The following is a 21,837-nucleotide window of genomic DNA, read 5'->3' on the forward strand; positions in this document are numbered from 1 at the left end:
CAGTTGGCCATAGCTCCTCTCTCTCAGCATATTGGAGCTATTTGTTTGAGTGGTGTGTGTTTGAGTGGTCTCTCTACAATAGAAAGCCTTATATTACACTATTCTCCCAGTTGCGAAACAGCCGACAGGGAGGAGGTGAGGGCCCTGGTGGAGTGGTGCCAGGAAAATAACCTCTCCCTCAATGTCAACAAAATGAAGGAGCTGATCGTGGACTTCAAGAGACAGCAGAGGGAGCACGCAACCATTCACATCGACAGGGCTGCAGTGGAGAAGGTGGAAAGAAGCTTCAAGTTCCTCGGCGTACACATCACTGACCATGTAAAATGGTCCACCCACACAGACAGTGTGGTGAAGAAGGTGCAACAGCGCCTCTTCAACCTTGCCTTGGCCCCTAAGACCCTCACAAACTTTTACAGATGCACCATTGAGAGCATCCTGTCAGGCTGTATCACCGCCTGGTACGGCAACTGCACCGCCCTCAACCGCAGAGCTCTCCAGAGGATGGTGCGGCTTGCACATCGCATCACTGAGGGCACGCTGCCTGGCCTCCAGGACATCTACAGCACCCGGTGTCACAGGAAGTCAAAGAAGATCATCAAGGACTGTTCACCCCGCCGAGCCAAGGCCTGTTCACCCCGCTACCATCCAGAAGGAAGTGCATCATAGCCGGGACCCAGAGACTGACTGGTCACTTTAATAATGGAACACTGGTCACTTTAATAATGGAACACTGGTCACTTTAATAATGGAACACTGGTCACTTTAATAATGGAACACTGGTCCCTTTAATAATGGAACACTGGTCACTTTGGTAATGCTTACATACTATTTTACCCACTTCATATGTATATACTGTATTCTAGTCAAGTTCATCCTATTTAACTATTGCTGTACATATACTGTTCTATTCTTCAGATATACTACATATTCTATCCACAGACTGTCCATAATATCTATACATCCCATCACATATATATTTATACTCCGGAGTCCGACATTTGTTATCCTAATATTTTTATACTTCTTATTTCCATTATTTTCCTTTTTAGATGTGTGTGTATTGTTGTGTATTGTTAGATGTTACTGCACTGTTGGAGCTAGGAACAAGCATTTCACTACACCCAGAATTACATCTGCTAAATATCGGTATGTGACCAATACAATTTGATTTAGATTTTCTCCTCTCTCTGCTCTGTGGGAACTGGATCCAGGGGGTCTGTAAATCATGTAATTGCACAAATATTCTTCACAGGCTTTGATCCAACAAGAGCTAATCAAAGAACACACACTCTTAGAAGAGGTACTGACTAACGGAGGACAAACTATACGAATAAACAAATAGAGTCAGACAGTCGTCTCTCCTGGCTGTGGATGAGAGTGCAAATAGAGTCAGACAGTCGTCTCTCCTGGCTGTGGATGAGAGTGCAAGGGAAATTCCTCGGATGTTGTCAACATGAAATGACTACCCTTTCACAGAGCCAGAAAAGGTACTATTATCCAACACACAGTATGTCTACAGAATAGCCTGGTTCAATGGTATCCAATATAGATTCACATTTAAACACAGCAGAGAGGGTAGAAGAAGAACTGTCAGCAGCAGTAAATATTTCACAGGATAGTAATATATTCAATCATTGTGCATTTCGTCCTTACAAGAGGACCTTTTCTAAAATGTCAAGATCTTTAGAAGAATATTCCAAACAATGAAAAATAACGCTAGTTTCAAGTATAATAAAGGCTTGCCATTTTTCAGACTAAAGTTAAATCGAAGGAATGTAAATTGAAGATAATTATTCAAGTCCCTATACTTTACAGCTGAACATAGAGAACTAATCGTAGACAGAGATATCAGCAGAGAGAACAATGCCAATGAATGGAAAAGATGGAAAAACCAACTGATAGAGAAAGATAGACCAACATAAAGATAGCACAGACTAAGATAGACCAAGATAAAGATAGCACAGACTAAGATAGACCAAGATAAAGATAGCATAGAGAAGGATAGACCAAGAGAAAGATAGCACAGACTAAGATAGACCAAGATAAAGATAGCATAGAGAAGGAGAGACCAAGAGAAAGATAGCATAGATAAAGATAGCAATAGAGCTAGCATAGAGAAGGATAGCATAGAGAAAGATAGCATAGATAAAGATAGCGATAGAGATAGCATAGAGAAGGATAGCATAGAGAAAGATAGCATAGATAAAGATCGACCAAGATAAAGATAGCATAGATAAAGATAGCAATAAAGATAGCACAGATAAAGACTGACCGTGATAAAGATAGCATAGATAAAGAGAGCAATAAAGATAACATAGAGAAATATAGACCAAAATAAAGACAGCATAGATAAAGATAGCAATAAAGATAGCATAGATAAAGATAGACCAAAATAAAGATAGCGTAGATAAAGATAGCAATAAAGATAGCATAGATAAAGATAGCAATAAAGATAGCATAGATAAATATAGCATAGATAAAGATAGCATAGAGAAAGACAGCATAGAGAAAGATAGCATAGATAAAGACAGCATAGAGAAAGATAGCATAGATAAAGATAGCATAGATAAAGACTGACCAAGATAAAGATAGGATATAGAGAGCAACACATGTGCTTAAGGGGTTGGGTGGCCCTGTCTTGACCATCATGGAATCGCTACACCTTTTTGGGTTGATGTGATATTGTACCTGGCTGGTGACCTGGTGACCTGGTGACCTTGAGGCACAGTAATATTACACAGGACAGGTAAAAGCCCACAGAGTACCTGGTCTCATTGGATGGAACTCCATCTTCCTAAGACTGCCCTTGGGGAGTGCTTGGCTGGCTGGCTACTCAGACTACACAGGTTGGTGAGTGGGCTCTTACCCAGCCGGGATACACTCGGTACACACACGCGCGAGTTGGAACACAAAAGGAGACCCATTCCACATGGAGTGCTAGTAAATTGCACTAGTGTTGATTAGCTTAGTATCAGATCATAAAGATTGATGAGAAATAGATGTAACAAAATTGATTTTAAACACCACCTCATCTCCACAAATTAACCACCAGTAGGTAACAAATCATAAAAGCACATTTTCCAGAGTAAGAGAGAACTTCTCTATCTAGGTGTCATGTCTACCCCCCTGTTAGCCACCCTGACAGCTTAGTGGAGTCTGCCACTAGCATAGTCAGTGTAGTCAGCTCAGCTATCCCCATTGAGACCGTGTCTGTGCCTCGATCTAGATTGGGCAAAACTAAACATGGCGGTGTTCGCCTTAGCAATCTCACTGGAATAAAGACCTCCTCCATTCCTGTTATTATTGAAAGAGATTGTGATCTCTCACATCTCAAATAGGGCTACTTAATGTCAGATCCCTCACTTCAAAGGCAGTTATAGTCAATGAACAAATCACTGATCATAATCTTGATGTGATTGGCCTGACTGAAACATGGCTTAAGCCTGATGAATTTACTGTGTTAAATGAGGCCTCTCCTCCTGGTTACACTAGTGACCATATCTCCCGCCATCCCGCAAAAGCGGAGGTGTTGCTAACATTTACGATAGAAAATTTCAATTTACAAAAAAAACAATTGACTGCGTTTTCCTCTTTTGAGCTTCTAGTCTTGAAATCTACGCAGCCTACTCAATCACTTTTCATAGCTACTGTTTATAGGCCTCCTGGGCCGTATACAGCGTTCCTCACTGAGTACCCTGAATTCCTATAGGACCTTGTAGCCATGGCAGATAATATTCTGATTTTGGTGACTTTAATATTCACCATTTTATTATGTTTGCAATCGCAGCAAATAATCGGCTCAGACCCCAACCAAGGATCAAAAGCCGTGCTATAATTTCTCAGACAACCCAAAGATTCCTAGATGCCCTTCCAGACTCCCTCCACCTACCCAAGGACGTCAGAGTACGAAAATCGGTTAACCACCTAACAGGGGAACTAAATTTAACCTTGCGTAATACCCTAGATGCAGTCGCACCCCTAAAAACAAAAAACATTTGTCATAAGAAACTAGCTCCCTGGTATACAGAAAATACCCGAGCCCTAAAGCAAGCTTCCAGAAAATTGGAACGGAAATGGTTCTACACCAAACTGGAAGTCTTCCGACTAGCTTGGAAAGAATCGAAGAGCCCTCACTGCTGCTCGATTATCCTATTTTTCCAACCTAATTGAGGAGAATAAGAACAATCCAAAATGTATTTTTGATACTGTTGCAAAGCTAACTAAAAAGCAGCATTCCCCAAGAGAGCATGGCTTTTACTTCAGCAGTAATACATTCATGAACTTCTTTGAGGAAAAGATCATGATCATTAGAAAGCAAATTACGGACTCCTCTTTAAATCTGCGTATTCCTCCAAAGCAGTTGTCCTGAGTCTGCACAACTCTGCCAGGACCTTGGATCAAGGGAGACACTCAAGTTTTTTAATCCTATATCTCTTGACACAGTGATGAAAATAGTTTTGGCCTCTGAACCTTCAAACTGCATACTGGACCTTATTCCAACTAAACTACTGAAAGAGCTGCTTCCTGTGCTTGGCCCTTCTATGTTGAATATAATAAACAGCTCCCTATCCACCGGATGAGTACCAAACTCACTAAAAATGGCAGTAATAAAGCCTCTCTTGAAAAAGCCAAACCCAGAAAATATATAAAAATATCGGCCTATATCGAATCTCCAATTCGTCTCAAAATATATTTTAAAAGCTGTTGTGCAGTAACTCACTACTTTCCTGAAGACAAACAATGTATACAAAACGCTTCAGTCTGGTTTTAGACCCCATCATAGCACTGAGACGGCACTTGTGAAGGTGGTAAATGACCTTTTAATGGCGTCAGACCGAGACTCTGCATCTCTCCTCGTGCTCCTAGACCTTAGTGCTGCTTTTGATACCATCGTTCACCACATTCTTTTGGAGAGATTGGAAACCCAAATTGGTCTACACGGACAAGTTCTGGCCTGGTTTAGATCTTATCTGTCGGAAAGATATCAGTTTGTCTCTGTGAATGGTTTGTCTTCTGACAAATCAACTGTACATTTCGGTGTTCCTCAAGGCTTCGTTTTAGGATCACTAATGTTTTCACTATATATATTTTACCTCTTGGTGATGTCATTCGGAAACATAATGTTAACTTTCACTGCTATGAGGACGATACACAGCTGTAAATTTCAATGAAACATGGTGAAGCCCCAAAATTGCCCTCATTGGAAGCCTGTGTTTCAGACATAAGGAAGTGGAAGGCAGCAAATGTTTTACTTTTAAACTCAGACAAAACAGAGATGCTAGCTCTAGGTCCCAAGAAACAAAGAGATCCTCTGTTGGATCTGACAATTAATCTAGACCCTGATCTCTCTTTTGACGAACATATCAAGAATATGCTTTTTTCTATCTTCGTAACATTGAAAAAATCTGAAACTTTCTGTCCAAAAATTGTGCAGAAAAATGTATCTATGCTTTTGTCACTTCTAGATTAGACTACTGCAATGCTCTACTTTCCGGTTACCCGGATAAAGCACTAAATAATCTTCAGTTAGTGCTAAACACGGATGCTAGAATCTTGACTAGAACCAAAAGATTTTATCATATTACTTCAATGCTAGTCTCTCTACACTGGCTTCCTGTTAAGGCTAGGAATAATGTCAAGGTTTTACTGCTAACCTAACTAAGCATTACATGGGCTTGCTCCTACCTATCTTTCCAATTTGGTCCTGCCGTACATACCTACACGTACGCTACGGTCACAAGACGCAGGCCTCCTTACTGTCCCTAGAATTTCTAAGCAAACAGCTGGAGGCAGGACTTTCTCCTATAGAATTACATTTTTATGGAATGGTCTGCCTATCCATGTGAGAGATGCAGACTCGGTCGCGACCTTTAAGTCTTTATTGAAGACTCATCTCTTCAGTAGGTCCTATGATTGAGTGTAGTCTGGCCCAGGGGTGTGCAGGTGAACGGAAAGGCACTGGAGAGATGAACCGCTGTCTCTAACTCTGAATGACCTATGGCTATGTTGCACCCTCTACAACCACTGTGATTATTATTATCTGACCCTGCTGGTCATCTACGAACATTTGAACATCTTGGCCATGTTCTGCTATAATCTCCACCCGGCACAGCCAGAAGAGGACTGGCCATCCCTCAGAGCCTGGTTCCTCTCTAGGTTTCTTCCTAGGTTCTGGTCTTTCTAGGGAGTTTTTCCTAGCCACCGTGCTTCTACATCTGCACTGCTTGCTGTTTGGGGTTTTAGGCTAGGTTTCTGTACAGCATTTTGTGACATCGGCTGATGTAAAAAAGGGCTTTATAAATAAATTTGATTGATTGATTGGTGTGGGCAGCTACTGAACAGCTACTGAACAGCTACTGAACAGCTTAACTTCGGTTAACTTTGTTTAAGCAAGCTCCCTGCCTCTACAGTACCAGGCTGATCAAACAGAACATGACCCACAATTTTAATCGCATCTCTAGGGTATTATCTCTCCAATAGCCTCAGTCTCAGTCTGTGTGTGTGTGTGTGTGTGTGTGTGTGTGTGTGTGTGTGTGTGTGTGTGTGTGTGTGTGTGTGTGTGTCCCACTGCAGCAATATGTCAAAGGAAGCCCACCAAGGCTGTGTGCTGAGGGTGCAGTGTGTGTGTGTGTGTGTGTGTGTGTGTGTGTGTGTGTGTGTGTGTGTGTGTGTGTGTGTGTGCAGTTGTAAATTTGCCAGTCTTTTTTGACTAAAATATATAATTTGAATAATGATTTAGTCATTTTCATTATCATTTAGTCATTATAGATATTGTCAAAATGACAAAAACTGTGGGCCATTTTAGTCAACTAAATGCCCTTCAATTTTAGTCACATCACATTTGTATTGTCTCATTTAACCTATAGTAAACATAAATCACTGACTCAATATTCGACAGACCCCTCAGCAACATTGGTGTCCTAAAGTATAACGTGAGTTAATGACCGTTTTGCCAGGTGATGTAGTCGAGCCACTTAACCTTGAGTCTGAAATCCAGTCCCAGGTCCTTACGTTGCATCCTGTTGAACGACATGCCCCAGGTTGTTAGCTATAGCTAGCTAACGAGGTAACGTGACTGAACAATTTGTAGCCTAAACAAATGGTTAACGGTCTGTTCCTGCATGTAGCCTTGTTTACGGTCTGCCAATGCACGATAGAACGGAGAAAGACGCAGTGCCGGTATTATGGGTCATATTTTAGGAATGGTATTATGGGTCATATTTTAGGAATGGTATTATGGGTCATATTTTAGGAATGGTATTATGGGTCATATTTTAGGAATGGTATTATGGGTCATATTTTAGGAATGGTATTATGGGTCATATTTTAGGAATGGTATTATGGGTCATATTTTATGAATGGTATTATGGGTCATATTTTATGAATGGTATTATGAGTCATATTTTAGGAATGGTATTATGGGTCATATTTTAGGAATGGTATTATGGGTCATATTTTAGGAATGGTATTATGGGTCATATTTTAGGAATGGTATTATGGGTCATATTTTAGGAATGGTATTATGAGTCATATTTTATGAATGGTATTATGGGTCATATTTTAGGAATGGTATTATGGGTCATATTTTAGGAATGGTATTATGGGTCATATTTTAGGAATGGTATTATGGGTCATATTTTAGGAATGGTATTATGGGTCATATTTTAGGAATGTTATTATGGGTCATATTTTTTTAATGGTATTATGGGTCATATTTTAGGAATGGTATTATGGGTCATATTTTAGGAATGGTATTATGGGTCATATTTTATGAATGGTATTATGGGTCATATTTTAGGAATGGTATTATGGGTCATATTTTATGAATGGTATTATGGGTCATATTTTAGGAATGGTATTATGGGTCATATTTTATGAATGGTATTATGGGTCATATTTTAGGAATGGTAAGGACTAGAATCAAGAACTGCACAGTGCATCTGTGCTGCTAATATTAATTGTGATTGTCGATGAAAATCTCTTAATCTCTCCAAACACTCTTGTCCAGTCCACTGGACAGCGATAATTTCGTCATGTCTCATTTTAGTGAAATGAAATGAAAAATAATATATGTTAGTTATATTTTTTTCTGGGTCTATTTTGTCAATTACGGTCTCATCAACTACCACAAAAAAATTGCTGAGTCATTATTTTTGTTGACGAAATCAACACTGGTGTGTGTGTGTACGCGCGTGTCTGTGTGTGTGTGTTAGAGCATACGATTAGCACATAGTAACACACAATCTGTGTTGTTGATTCAGAGATCAAATGTTTCCTTAACAAACGCAGAGTTGAATGAGCTTTGCTTTATTTTTGACAAGACATTCAACTCCAGCCTCCAGATGGAATGACCGGTAGCACCATATGTTCATTCACAGAGACATGCCCTCCTGATAATAATGACACTATAGTGTTAATCACAGAGACATGCCCTCCTGATAATAATGACACTATAGTGTTAATCACAGAGACATGCCCTCCTGATAATAATGACACTATAGTGTTAATCACAGAGACATGCCCTCCTGATAATAATGATTTATTGTGCTAAAAAACAACGTATAGAGCCAGTTACAGATTAAGTCTAGTCTAGTCTAGTCTTGGACTGAAACGCATGCATCATGGGTGCACTAACTAACCTCCACCAAATGGGGCCCATATGACCCTGTGTACTAACCTCCACCAATTGGGGCCAATATGACCCTGTGTACTAACCTCCACCAAATGGGGCCAATATGACCCTGTGTACTAACCTCCACCAAATGGGGCCCATATGACCCTGCGTACTAACCTCCACCAAATGGGGCCCATATGACCCTGTGTACTAACCTCCAACAAATGGGGCCCATATGACCCTGTGCACTAACCTCCACCAAATGGGGCCCATATGACCCTGCGTATGGTCTTCACCCAATCCTCCATGTCATTCTGGGTGCTGGCCATAAGAAGGTATGTCTCATGATTCGCTGTCATCCGCTCCCTGTCTCCTCCTGCAAGGAAGGAAGATCAGAAAGAAGGGAAAACAAAGCGTGAGTAAAACATGAAGACTTGACGAGGACCGAAGAGGTCAAAATCTCTCCATGGAAACCACATGGAACAGTGGAGGCTGCTGAGGGGAGGACGGCTCACAATAACGGCTGAAACAGAGCGAATAGAATGGCATCAAACACCTGGAAACCATGGAAACCATGTTTTTTTTTTTTTTTTACCATTCCACTAGACCATCCTCCCGAATTAAGGTGCCACCAACCTCCTTTGACATGGACGCATAGAATGCATAGTTTCTTTTTTTTATCATTCGAAAACATTAAATGGTAGGGTACGATAATAACAGTTATCATCTGCTATAACATTACTAACATAATAAGAACACAATAAATTGTCAAAACCACAGTAAATTACTTATTCAGTAATAACAGTGTCAGCCTAACAGATGCTTGTCGGAAGTGGGTCTGTGTCTGTGGTGTTATAATGGTCTGTAATTACAGTGTGACTTGGAGGGGGGTCATTGACGCCCCAAGGGCTGACAAAATCAAGGTGCGGACAGACACAAACATCAAGGGCTTTCACAGTCTCAGAGTGTGTGTGTGTGTGTGTGTGTGTGTGTGTTTACAGAGTATGCCTTCCAGACAGACCAGATGTACAACCATAGAGACCTTTTACCTCTATGGCCTGATAATCACACCAACTGTCTATGGCCTGATAATCACACCAACACTGTCTATGGCCTGATAATCACACCAACTGTCTATGGCCTGATAATCACACCAACTGTCTATGGCCTGATAATCACACCAACTGTCTATGGCCTGATTATCACACCAACACTGTCTATGGCCTGATAATCACACCAACACTGTCTATGGCCTGATAATCACACCAACACTGTCTATGGCCTGAATATCACACCAACACTGTCTATGGCCTGATTATCACACCAACACTGTCTATGGCCTGATTATCACACAAACACTGTCTATGGCCTGATAATCACACCAACACTGTCTATGGCCTGATAATCACACCAACTCTGTCTATAGCCTGATAATCACACCAACACTGTCTATGGCCTGATAATCACACCAACACTGTCTATGGCCTGATAATCACACCAACACTATCTATGGCCTGATAATCACACCAACACTGTCTATGGCCTGATAATCACACCAACACTGTCTATGGCCTGATAATCACACCAACTCTGTCTATAGCCTGATAATCACACCAACACTGTCTATGGCCTGATAATCACACCAACACTGTCTATGGCCTGATAATCACACCAACACTGTCTATGGCCTGATAATCACACCAACACTGTCTATGGCCTGATTATCACACCAACACTGTCTATGGCCTGATAATCACACCAACACTGTCTATGGCCTGATAATCACACCAACTGTCTATGGCCTGATTATCACACCAACACTGTCTATGGCCTGATAATCACACCAACACTGTCTATGGCGTGATAATCACACCAACTGTCTATGGCCTGATAATCACACCAACTGTCTATGGCCTGATGATCACACCAACTGTCTATGGCCTCATAATCACACCAATACTGTCTATGGCCTGATAATCACACCAACACTGTCTATGGCCTGATAATCACACCAATTGTCTATGGCCCGATTATCACACCAACACTGTCTATGGCCTGATAATCACACCAACTGTCTATGGCCTGATAATCACACCAACTGTCTATGGCCTGATTATCTCACCAATACTGTCCATGGACTGATAATCACACCAAAACTGTCTATGGCCTGATAATCACACCAATTGTCTATGGCATGATAATCACACCAAAACTGTCTATGGCCTGATTATCACACCAACACTGTCTATGGCCTGATAATCACACCAACTGTCTATGGCCTAATAATCACACCAACTGTCTATGGCCTGATAATCACACCAATTGTCTATGGCATGATAATCACACCAAAACTGTCTATGGCCTGATTATCACACCAAAACTGTCTATGGCCTGATAATCACACCAACACTGTCTATGGCCTGATCACACCAACACTGTCTATGGCCTGATAATCACACCAACTGTCTATGGCCTGATTATCACACCAACACTGTCTATGGCCTGATAATCACACCAACACTGTCTATGGCTTGATAATCACACCAACACTGTCTATGGCCTGATAATCACACCAACACTGTCTATGGCCTGATAATCACACCAACACTGTCTATGGCCTGATAATCACACCAACACTGTCTATGGCCTGATAATCACACCAACACTGTCTATGGCCTTATAATCACACCAACACTGTCTATGGCCTGATAATCACACCAACAATGTCTATGGCCTAATTGTCGGTCCACACTAATAGCTTAAGATACTACCGTAATGTAGTGTATATAAGATACTACCGTAATGTAGTGAAAACAAGATACTACCATAATGTAGTGTATACAAGACAATACCGTAATGCAGTGTATACAAGATACTACCGTAATGTAGTGAAAACAAGATTCTACCGTAATGTAGTGTATATGATAGCCACTCCCTTATTTTCCCCTCGGGCTGGCTGAGTATCCTGTATCGGGCTCTCTGTGGAAAACGGCTCTAAAACACTCACTTAGACATTTGATACATGTCGTTGGAGGGCTTGAAGGGGCTTGACTAAGCTTCCAGATGCAACGCTCTTATTACCATGACAACAGTACCAGACCTGTGTACCAGCCAAACCCCTCGTGGAAATACGTACTGTAAACCTAGACCAGTCAAGTGACATTCTTCAGATAGAGATCTTGTACGAATCTTGTTGAAGTCTGCTTGGAGATGTAGCCTAGTAGTTAACAGAGAAATTATTGGGCACAGACTAAATTATGAATGTGGCTGTTGCTGTCTACACCTCTCCCCAGAGACGTAGCTCTTCCATTCTCTCCATTGATTTTCATCCAGCAGGAGATATCGCTGTGTCAGCGATTAACAATGTATTTATAGAACTGCAGCATGAATACCAACCCGTGTTTAGTCAGGATCATGACACTGTAAACTAACCCATGTTTAGTCAGGATGATGACACTGTAAACTAACCCATGTTTAGTCAGGATGATGACACTGTAAACTAACCCATGTGTTTAGTCAGGATGATGACACTGTAAACTAACCCATGTTTAGTCAGGATGATGACACTGTAAACTAACCCATGTGTTTAGTCAGGATGATGACACTGTAAACTAACCCATGTTTAGTCAGGATGATGACACTGTAAACTAACCCGTGTTTAGTCAGGATCATGACACTGTAAACTAACCCATGTTTAGTCAGGATGATGACACTGTAAACTAACCCATGTTTAGTCAGGATGATGACACTGTAAACTAACCCATGTTTAGTCAGGATGATGACACTGTAAACTAACCCATGTGTTTAGTCAGGATGATGACACTGTAAACTAACCCATGTTTAGTCAGGATGATGACACTGTAAACTAACCCATGTTTAGTCAGGATGATGACACTGTAAACTAACCCATGTGTTTAGTCAGGATCATGACACTGTAAACTAACCTGTGTTTAGTCAGGATGATGACACTGTAAACTAACCCATGTGTTTAGTCAGGATGATGACACTGTAAACTAACCCATGTTTAGTCAGGATCATGACACTGTAAACTAACCCATGTTTAGTCAGGATGATGACACTGTAAACTAACCCATGTGTTTAGTCAGGATGATGACACTGTAAACTAACCCATGTTTAGTCAGGATGATGACACTGTAAACTAACCCATGTGTTTAGTCAGGATGATGACACTGTAAACTAACCCATGTTTAGTCAGGATGATGACACTGTAAACTAACCCATGTGTTTAGTCAGGATGATGACACTGTAAACTAACCCATGTTTAGTCAGGAAGATGACACTGTAAACTAACCCATGTTTAGTCAGGATGATGACACTGTAAACTAACCCATGTTTAGTCAGGATGATGACACTGTAAACTAACCCATGTTTAGTCAGGATGATGACACTGTAAACTAACCCATGTTTAGTCAGGATGATGACACTGTAAACTAACCCATGTTTAGTCAGGATGATGACACTGTAAACTAACCCGTATTTAGTCAGGATCATGACACTGTAAACTAACCCATGTTTAGTCAGGATGATGACACTGTAAACTAACCCATGTTTAGTCAGGATGATGACACTGTAAACTAACCCATGTGTTTAGTCAGGATGATGACACTGTAAACTAACCCATGTTTAGTCAGGATGATGACACTGTAAACTAACCCATGTGTTTAGTCAGGATGATGACACTGTAAAATAACACATGTTTAGTCAGGATGATGACACTGTAAACTAACCCATGTGTTTAGTCAGGATGATGACACTGTAAACTAACCCATGTGTTTAGTCAGGATGATGACACTGTAAACTAACCCATGTGTTTAGTCAGGATGATGACACTGTAAACTAACCCATGTTTAGTCAGGATCATGACACTGTAAACTAACCCATGTGTTTAGTCAGGATGATGACACTGTAAACTAACCCATGTTTAGTCAGGATGATGACACTGTAAACTAACCCATGTTTAGTCAGGATGATGACACTGTAAACTAACCCATGTTTAGTCAGGATGATGACACTGTAAACTAACCCATGTGTTTAGTCAGGATGATGACACTGTAAACTAACCCATGTTTAGTCAGGAAGATGACACTGTAAACTAACCCATGTTTAGTCAGGATGATGACACTGTAAACTAACCCATGTTTAGTCAGGATGATGACACTGTAAACTAACCCATGTGTTTAGTCAGGATGATGACACTGTAAACTAACCCATGTTTAGTCAGGATGATGACACTGTAAACTAACCCATGTGTTTAGTCAGGATGATGACACTGTAAACTAACCCATGTTTAGTCAGGATGATGACACTGTAAACTAACCCATGTTTAGTCAGGATGATGACACTGTAAACTAACCCATGTTTAGTCAGGATGATGACACTGTAAACTAACCCATGTGTTTAGTCAGGATGATGACACTGTAAACTAACCCATGTTTAGTCAGGAAGATGACACTGTAAACTAACCCATGTTTAGTCAGGATGATGACACTGTAAACTAACCCATGTTTAGTCAGGATGATGACACTGTAAACTAACCCATGTTTAGTCAGGATGATGACACTGTAAACTAACCCATGTGTTTAGTCAGGATGATGACACTGTAAACTAACCCATGTGTTTAGTCAGGATGATGACACTGTAAACTAACCCATGTTTAGTCAGGATCATGACACTGTAAACTAACCCATGTGTTTAGTCAGGATCATGACACTGTAAACTAACCCATGTTTAGTCAGGATGATGACACTGTAAACTAACCCATGTTTAGTCAGGATGATGACACTGTAAACTAACCCATGTTTAGTCAGGATGATGACACTGTAAACTAACCCATGTGTTTAGTCAGGATGATGACACTGTAAACTAACCCATGTTTAGTCAGGAAGATGACACTGTAAACTAACCCATGTTTAGTCAGGATGATGACACTGTAAACTAACCCATGTTTAGTCAGGATGATGACACTGTAAACTAACCCATGTTTAGTCAGGATGATGACACTGTAAACTAACCCATGTTTAGTCAGGATGATGACACTGTAAACTAACCCATGTTTAGTCAGGATGATGACACTGTAAACTAACCCGTATTTAGTCAGGATCATGACACTGTAAACTAACCCATGTTTAGTCAGGATGATGACACTGTAAACTAACCCATGTTTAGTCAGGATGATGACACTGTAAACTAACCCATGTGTTTAGTCAGGATGATGACACTGTAAACTAACCCATGTTTAGTCAGGATGATGACACTGTAAACTAACCCATGTGTTTAGTCAGGATGATGACACTGTAAAATAACCCATGTTTAGTCAGGATGATGACACTGTAAACTAACCCATGTGTTTAGTCAGGATGATGACACTGTAAACTAACCCATGTGTTTAGTCAGGATGATGACACTGTAAACTAACCCATGTGTTTAGTCAGGATGATGACACTGTAAACTAACCCATGTTTAGTCAGGATCATGACACTGTAAACTAACCCATGTGTTTAGTCAGGATGATGACACTGTAAACTAACCCATGTTTAGTCAGGATGATGACACTGTAAACTAACCCATGTTTAGTCAGGATGATGACACTGTAAACTAACCCATGTTTAGTCAGGATGATGACACTGTAAACTAACCCATGTGTTTAGTCAGGATGATGACACTGTAAACTAACCCATGTTTAGTCAGGAAGATGACACTGTAAACTAACCCATGTTTAGTCAGGATGATGACACTGTAAACTAACCCATGTTTAGTCAGGATGATGACACTGTAAACTAACCCATGTGTTTAGTCAGGATGATGACACTGTAAACTAACCCATGTTTAGTCAGGATGATGACACTGTAAACTAACCCATGTGTTTAGTCAGGATGATGACACTGTAAACTAACCCATGTTTAGTCAGGATGATGACACTGTAAACTAACCCATGTTTAGTCAGGATGATGACACTGTAAACTAACCCATGTTTAGTCAGGATGATGACACTGTAAACTAACCCATGTGTTTAGTCAGGATGATGACACTGTAAACTAACCCATGTTTAGTCAGGAAGATGACACTGTAAACTAACCCATGTTTAGTCAGGATGATGACACTGTAAACTAACCCATGTTTAGTCAGGATGATGACACTGTAAACTAACCCATGTTTAGTCAGGATGATGACACTGTAAACTAACCCATGTGTTTAGTCAGGATGATGACACTGTAAACTAACCCATGTGTTTAGTCAGGATGATGACACTGTAAACTAACCCATGTTTAGTCAGGATCATGACACTGTAAACTAACCCATGTGTTTAGTCAGGATGATGACACTGTAAACTAACCCATGTTTAGTCAGGATGATGACACTGTAAACTAACCCATGTTTAGTCAGGATGATGACACTGTAAACTAACCCATGTTTAGTCAGGATGATGACACTGTAAACTAACCCATGTGTTTAGTCAGGATGATGACACTGTAAACTAACCCATGTTTAGTCAGGAAGATGACACTGTAAACTAACCCATGTTTAGTCAGGATGATGACACTGTAAACTAACCCATGTTTAGTCAGGATGATGACACTGTAAACTAACCCATGTTTAGTCAGGATGATGACACTGTAAACTAACCCATGTTTAGTCAGGATGATGACACTGTAAACTAACCCATGTGTTTAGTCAGGATCATGACACTGTAAACTAACCCATGTTTAGTCAGGATCATGACACTGTAAAACTAAACATTTCTCATGATGTCAAGCAAAGAGGCACTGAGTTTGAAGGAAGGCTTTGAAATACATCCACAGCTACACCTCCAATTGACTCAAATGATGTCAATTAGCCTATCAGAAGCTTCTAAAGCCACAAAATCATTTTCTGGAATTTTCCAAGCTGTTTAAAGGCACAGTCAACTTAGTGTATGTAAACGTCTGGCCCACTGGAATTGTGATACAGTGAATTATAAGTTAAATAATCTGTCTGTACACAATTGTTGGAAAAATTACTTGTGTCAAGCACAAAGTAGATGTCCTAACCGACTTGCCAAAACTATAGTTTGTTAACAAGAAATTTGTGGAGTGGTTGAAAAAACAGTTTTAATGACTCCAACCTAAGTGTATGTAAACTTCCGACTTCAACTTTATATACACTGAGTGTACAAAACATGAAGAACACCTGTTCTTTCCATTACATAGACTGACCAGGTGAATCCAGGTGAAAGCTCTGATCCCTTATTGATGTAACTTTTTTTTAAATCCAGGATTTTTAATCCCTGATACAATTGAGAAATGATTTGTATGTGTGCCATTCAAAGGGGTGAAAGGGCAAGACAAAAGATGTAAATGCCTTTGAACGGGTTATGGTAGTAGATGCCAGGCGCACCGGTTTGTGTGAAGAACTGCAACGCTGCTGGGTTTTTCACACTCAACAGTTTCCTGTGTGTATCAAGAATGGTCCACCACATCCAACCAACTTGACACAACTGTAGGAAGCATTGTTGTCAACATGGGCTAACATTAGAGGTCGACCGATTAATCGGAATGGCCGATTAATTAGGGCCGATTTCAAGTTTTCATAACAATCGGAAATCGGTATTTTTGGATGCCGATTTGTCAATTATTATTATTTATTTTTTTTACAACTTTATTTAATCTTTATTTAACTTGGCAAGTCAGTTAAGAACACATTCTTATTTTCAATGACGGCCTAGAAACGGTGGGTTAACTGCCTCGTTCAGGGCAGAGCGACAGATTTTCACCTTGTCAGCTCGGGGGATCCAATCTTGCAACCTTACAGCTAACTAGTCCAACGCAATAACGACCTGCCTCTCTCTCGTTGCACTCCACAAGGAGACTGCCTGTTACGCAAATGCAGTAAGCCAAGGTAAGTTGCTAGCTAGCATTAAACTTATCTTATAAAAAACAATCAATCATAATCACTAGTTAACTACACATGGTTGATGATATTACTAGATATTATCTAGCGTGTCCTGTGTTGCATATAATCTGACTGAGCATACAAGCATACAAGTATCTGACTGAGCGGTGGTAGGCAGAAGCAGGCGCGCAAACATTCATTCAAACAGCAATCTCGCTAATAGCGTTTCAAACTTCACTCGCTCTGAGCCTTGGGGTGGTTGTTTCCCTTGCTCTGCATGGGTAACGCTGCTTCGATGTGGTGGCTGTTGTCGTTGTGTTGCTGGTTCGAGCTCAGGGAGGAGCGAGGAAAGGGAAGGAAGCTATACTGTTACACTGGCAATACTAAAGTGACTATAAGAACATCCAATAGTCAACGGTTAATTAAATACAAATGGTATAGAGGGAAATAGTCCTATAATTCCTATAATAACTACAACCTAAAACTTCTTACCTGGGAATATTGAAGACTCATGTTAAAAGGAACCACCAGCTTTCATATGTTCTCATGTTCTGAGCAAGGAACTGAAACATTAGCTTTCTTACATGGCACATATTGCACTTTTACTTTCTTCTCCCAACACTTTGTTTTTGCATAATTTAAACCAAATTGAACATGTTTCATTATTTACTTGAGGCTAAATAGATTTTATTGATGTGTTATATTAAGTTAAAATAAGTGTTCATTCAGTATTGTTGTAATTGTCATTATTACAAATACATAAAAAAATACAAATAAAAATCGTCCGATTAATCGGTATCGGCTTTTTTGGTCCTCCAATAATCGGTATCGGCGTTGAAAAATCATAAATGGTCAGCCAACATCCCCATGGAATGCTTTTGACACCTTATAGAGTCCATGCCCAGACGAATTGAGGCTGTTCTGAGGGCAATATTGGGCATTAAGGTGTTCTTTAAAAATAAAAACAACTTTTTACGCCCTTTTCTCCCATATAGGTAGTCTTTTCCCATCCTTGCTACTCCCGTACGGACTACAGAGAGGCGAAGGTTGAGAGCCATGCATCCTCCAAAACACGACCCTGCCAAGACGCACTGCTTCTTGACACACTGCTCGCTTAACCCGAAAGCCAGGCGCACAAATGTCTCGGAGGAAACACTGTTCAACTGACGAATGAAGTCAGCGTGCATGTGCCCGGCCCACCACAAGGAGTCACTAGAGCGCGATGGGACAAGGTCATCCAGGCCGGCCAAACCCTCCCTTAACCCAATTGTGCGCCGGCTCATGGGTCTTCCGGTTGCAGCCGGCTGCGACACAGCCTGGGATGGAACCCGGCTCTGTAGTGATGCCTCAAGCACTGTGGTGTAATGCCTTAGACCACTGAGCCACTCGGGAGGCCAGGAAGGTGTTCTTAATGTTTTGGCTTGCTGTGACAGTCAAGACATATTACTATTGAACGAGACTACAATAACAAATTCAATGGAATGTAAATGGAATAAAAATTCATTTTCAGTCATCGAGGACAACCTGTCTTGAAAAACCAGACAAACAATAACTAAAGCAGTCAATTAACAACCATAAAGCTCACAGCATCAAGCCTCTCCCAACCAACTCTAGTTTCCCTTTACCCGGCTCTCCCTCCCTCCCTTTACCTGGCTCTCCCTCCTTCCCTTTACCTGGCTCTCCCTCCCTCCCTTTACCTGGCTCTCCCTTCCTCCCTTTACCTGGCTCTCCCTCCCTCCCTCCCTTTACCTGGCTCTCCCTCCCTCCTTCCCTTTACCTGGCTCTCCCTCCCTCCCTTTACTTGGCTCTCCCTCCCTCCTTCCCTTTACCTGGCTCTCCCTCCCTTTACCTGGCTCTCCCTCCCTCCCTTTACCTGGCTCTCCCTCCCTCCCTTTACCTGGCGCTCCCTCCCTCCCTTTACCTGGCTCTCCCTCCCTCATTCCCTTTACCTGGCTCTCCCTCCCTTTACCTGGCTCTCCCTCCCTTTACCTGGCTCTCCCTCCCTCCCTTTACCTGGCTCTCCCTCCCTCCCTTTACCTGGCTCTCCCTCCCTCCCTCCCTTTACCTGGCTCTCCCTCCCTTTACCTGGCTCTCCCTCCCTCCCTCCCTTTACCTGGCTCTCCCTCCCTTTACCTGGCTCTCCCTCCCTCCCTTTACCTGGCTCTCCCTCCCTTTACCTGGCTCTCCCTCCCTCCCTCCCTTTACCTGGCTCTCCCTCCCTTTACCTGGCTCTCCCTCCCTCCCTCCCTTTACCTGGCTCTCCCTCCCTTTACCTGGCTCTCGCTCTCTCCCTCCCTTTACCTGGCTCTCCCTCCCTCCCGTTACCTGGCTCTCGCTCCCTCCCTCCCTCCCTTTACCTGGCTCACAAGGTGAAAATCGTTCTGCCCCTGAACAAGGCAGTTAACCCACTGTTCCCACTGATGGTAGGCCATCATTGTAAATAAGAATTTGTTCTTAACTGACTTGCCTAGTTAAATAACATTTTAAAATATATTTTTTTAAAGACGATTGTCACTAGGCAACTGATTTAGCTAGCTAGCAATGGAAATCATATTAGCATATTTCCTACTGAGATTACTGTTCTACGACATGTTCTTGGGTTTCCAATAATCAATACTGAAACTTTCAGATGAAGTTTGTGAGAGAATTAAACCTGTTCAATTGCTTTCAATAGCTTATTCTCTCACTGCCCAGAGTTCAAGAAGAAATACACTAACTTTATTTTTAAGAATTTCCTGCAGTCAAATGACCTAGTAGCCTCATGGGTGGAATGTTATTCATATTTTTCATAATTTCATAATTAATCCATTCATTCCTATGGAGGACTGCTCCTGGGGAGTTACAATATGGCCAACCAGTGGCTTCACAGCCTCAATAGCTAATACATATGACCTGCAATCCATGGTTTATATACATCATTGGTCCCGAACTGTTGCATCAGAGCCACCACCATCTTCTTTAATCATTAACTGCCTTTGATAACTCCATGATTGGCCCTGCTGACCACAGTCCCATTGACTTCCTTTCAGAGGAAGCCCATACTTATTGTCATTATGGACTCCACAGAAGAAGGGATAATTTTGTCAATTTAAAGGCTTAAAATCAGATGGTAACAAGTGCTACTCTTACCATTGTGTTACACCACATTCAAATAGAATGACTAGAACAGGACAATATATTATATGTCTACGCTACACCATTCTGTTTCTGTTCACAGGATTTACATTTATAAAATGTGCGTCATTCGATATTTCATTTGTAGCAAGTTGGTATAAGAAATGTGTTAAGGATTTGAACGATTTGTGTAGCCTATTAATCACGGTCTTCTTCTTCAACACGCATGGCATGCCAATGGAATCTGTCCAAAACATTCGCGAGTCATTTACCCAACGATCTATCATCAGTGGGAGACCACTACACTGCATCAGCTATTTTTCAGCTAATTATAGGCTATCCACGCGTTCTTTCACAATCACATGGAGCAATGTTCTGTCATGGCTGTACAGTCTCCAAACGTTTAGAAAACATGTCAAATTAATTAATTCAATAGGCTATTGATTTAATGACACGTAACATGTAAATGCTATAGCTGCCTGTAAATATCTTTAAAACAATAATAGTTCCGTCTATTTCTACTGATTAAATTAAATCCAATCGACAATTGCCTTGGCAAGATTTAGTTTTCACAAGTCCATTTGGTGGATTGTAAAATAAATGCATGTGTGCAACAGCTTTGCGGTAAATAGTCTAATAAAGTCACAAACACTTAAAGTATTAGGCTACACAGGAAAATACACTCGTGGTTACTGACCCGTCAACATGTAGTTCTGATTTCGGTCACATAAGACAGTTTGCCGTTCGGTAAATAGCCCCGTACTCCAATTTTATAAAGGCTCCTACTTCAGAATGATTTTCAACACATCAAGAAGGGTTCTCGCGGAACATGCTTCGCGCACCGGCTGATAGACAATGGGATTAACAACGTTCCAACCCCTCCCCTCCGCTCTCCCAGAGCTGTGCCGGTGATCGCGGGAGTAGAGCGAGAGAGAGAGAGAGAGAGAGGGGGAGAGAGAGAGAGAGAGAGAGACAGAGAGAGAGAGAGACAGAGAGAGAGAGAGAGAGAGAGAGAGAGAGAGAGAGAGACAGAGAGAGAGAGAGGGGGAGAGAGAGAGAGAGAGAGGGAGAGAGAGAGAGAAGGGATTTTTGGCAGAGAAAAGTACAGACTCCAGAGAAAGAGACATGGTCTACAGATTTTCACTTTGCCTGAGTAGATGCGCTTTGCAGTATAGCATATGGTAGGTTTGTATGCTTGTTGGCAATTTTAAGGGATTCAT

General features: G+C 41.3%; 1 protein-coding gene across 3 annotated transcripts in view; it reads right to left on the minus strand.

Moving 5' to 3' along the window:
• The window catches only part of arhgap24 (Rho GTPase activating protein 24), a 226,581-nt gene that overhangs the window by 35,117 nt on the left and 169,627 nt on the right, over window positions 1–21,837 (minus strand). The window contains exons 1-2 of one of the 3 annotated variants that reach the window (XM_021622595.3): window positions 21,315–21,555; window positions 8,868–8,990 (exon numbers count right to left, since the gene is read on the minus strand). In XM_021622595.3, the coding sequence (XP_021478270.3) occupies window positions 8,868–8,990; window positions 21,315–21,324 (133 nt within the window). In that variant the 5' untranslated portion in view covers window positions 21,325–21,555. Of the gene's footprint in view, window positions 1–8,753; window positions 8,827–8,867; window positions 8,991–21,314; window positions 21,556–21,837 lie in introns of those variants that run through there. The other 2 variants (XM_036936830.2, XM_090191643.1) reach the window with 2 other exon arrangements.

Source organism: Oncorhynchus mykiss, chromosome 12 (assembly GCF_057628025.1).
Source record: "Oncorhynchus mykiss isolate SJ-2025 chromosome 12, ASM5762802v1, whole genome shotgun sequence".
Classification (NCBI taxonomy): domain Eukaryota; kingdom Metazoa; phylum Chordata; class Actinopteri; order Salmoniformes; family Salmonidae; genus Oncorhynchus; species Oncorhynchus mykiss.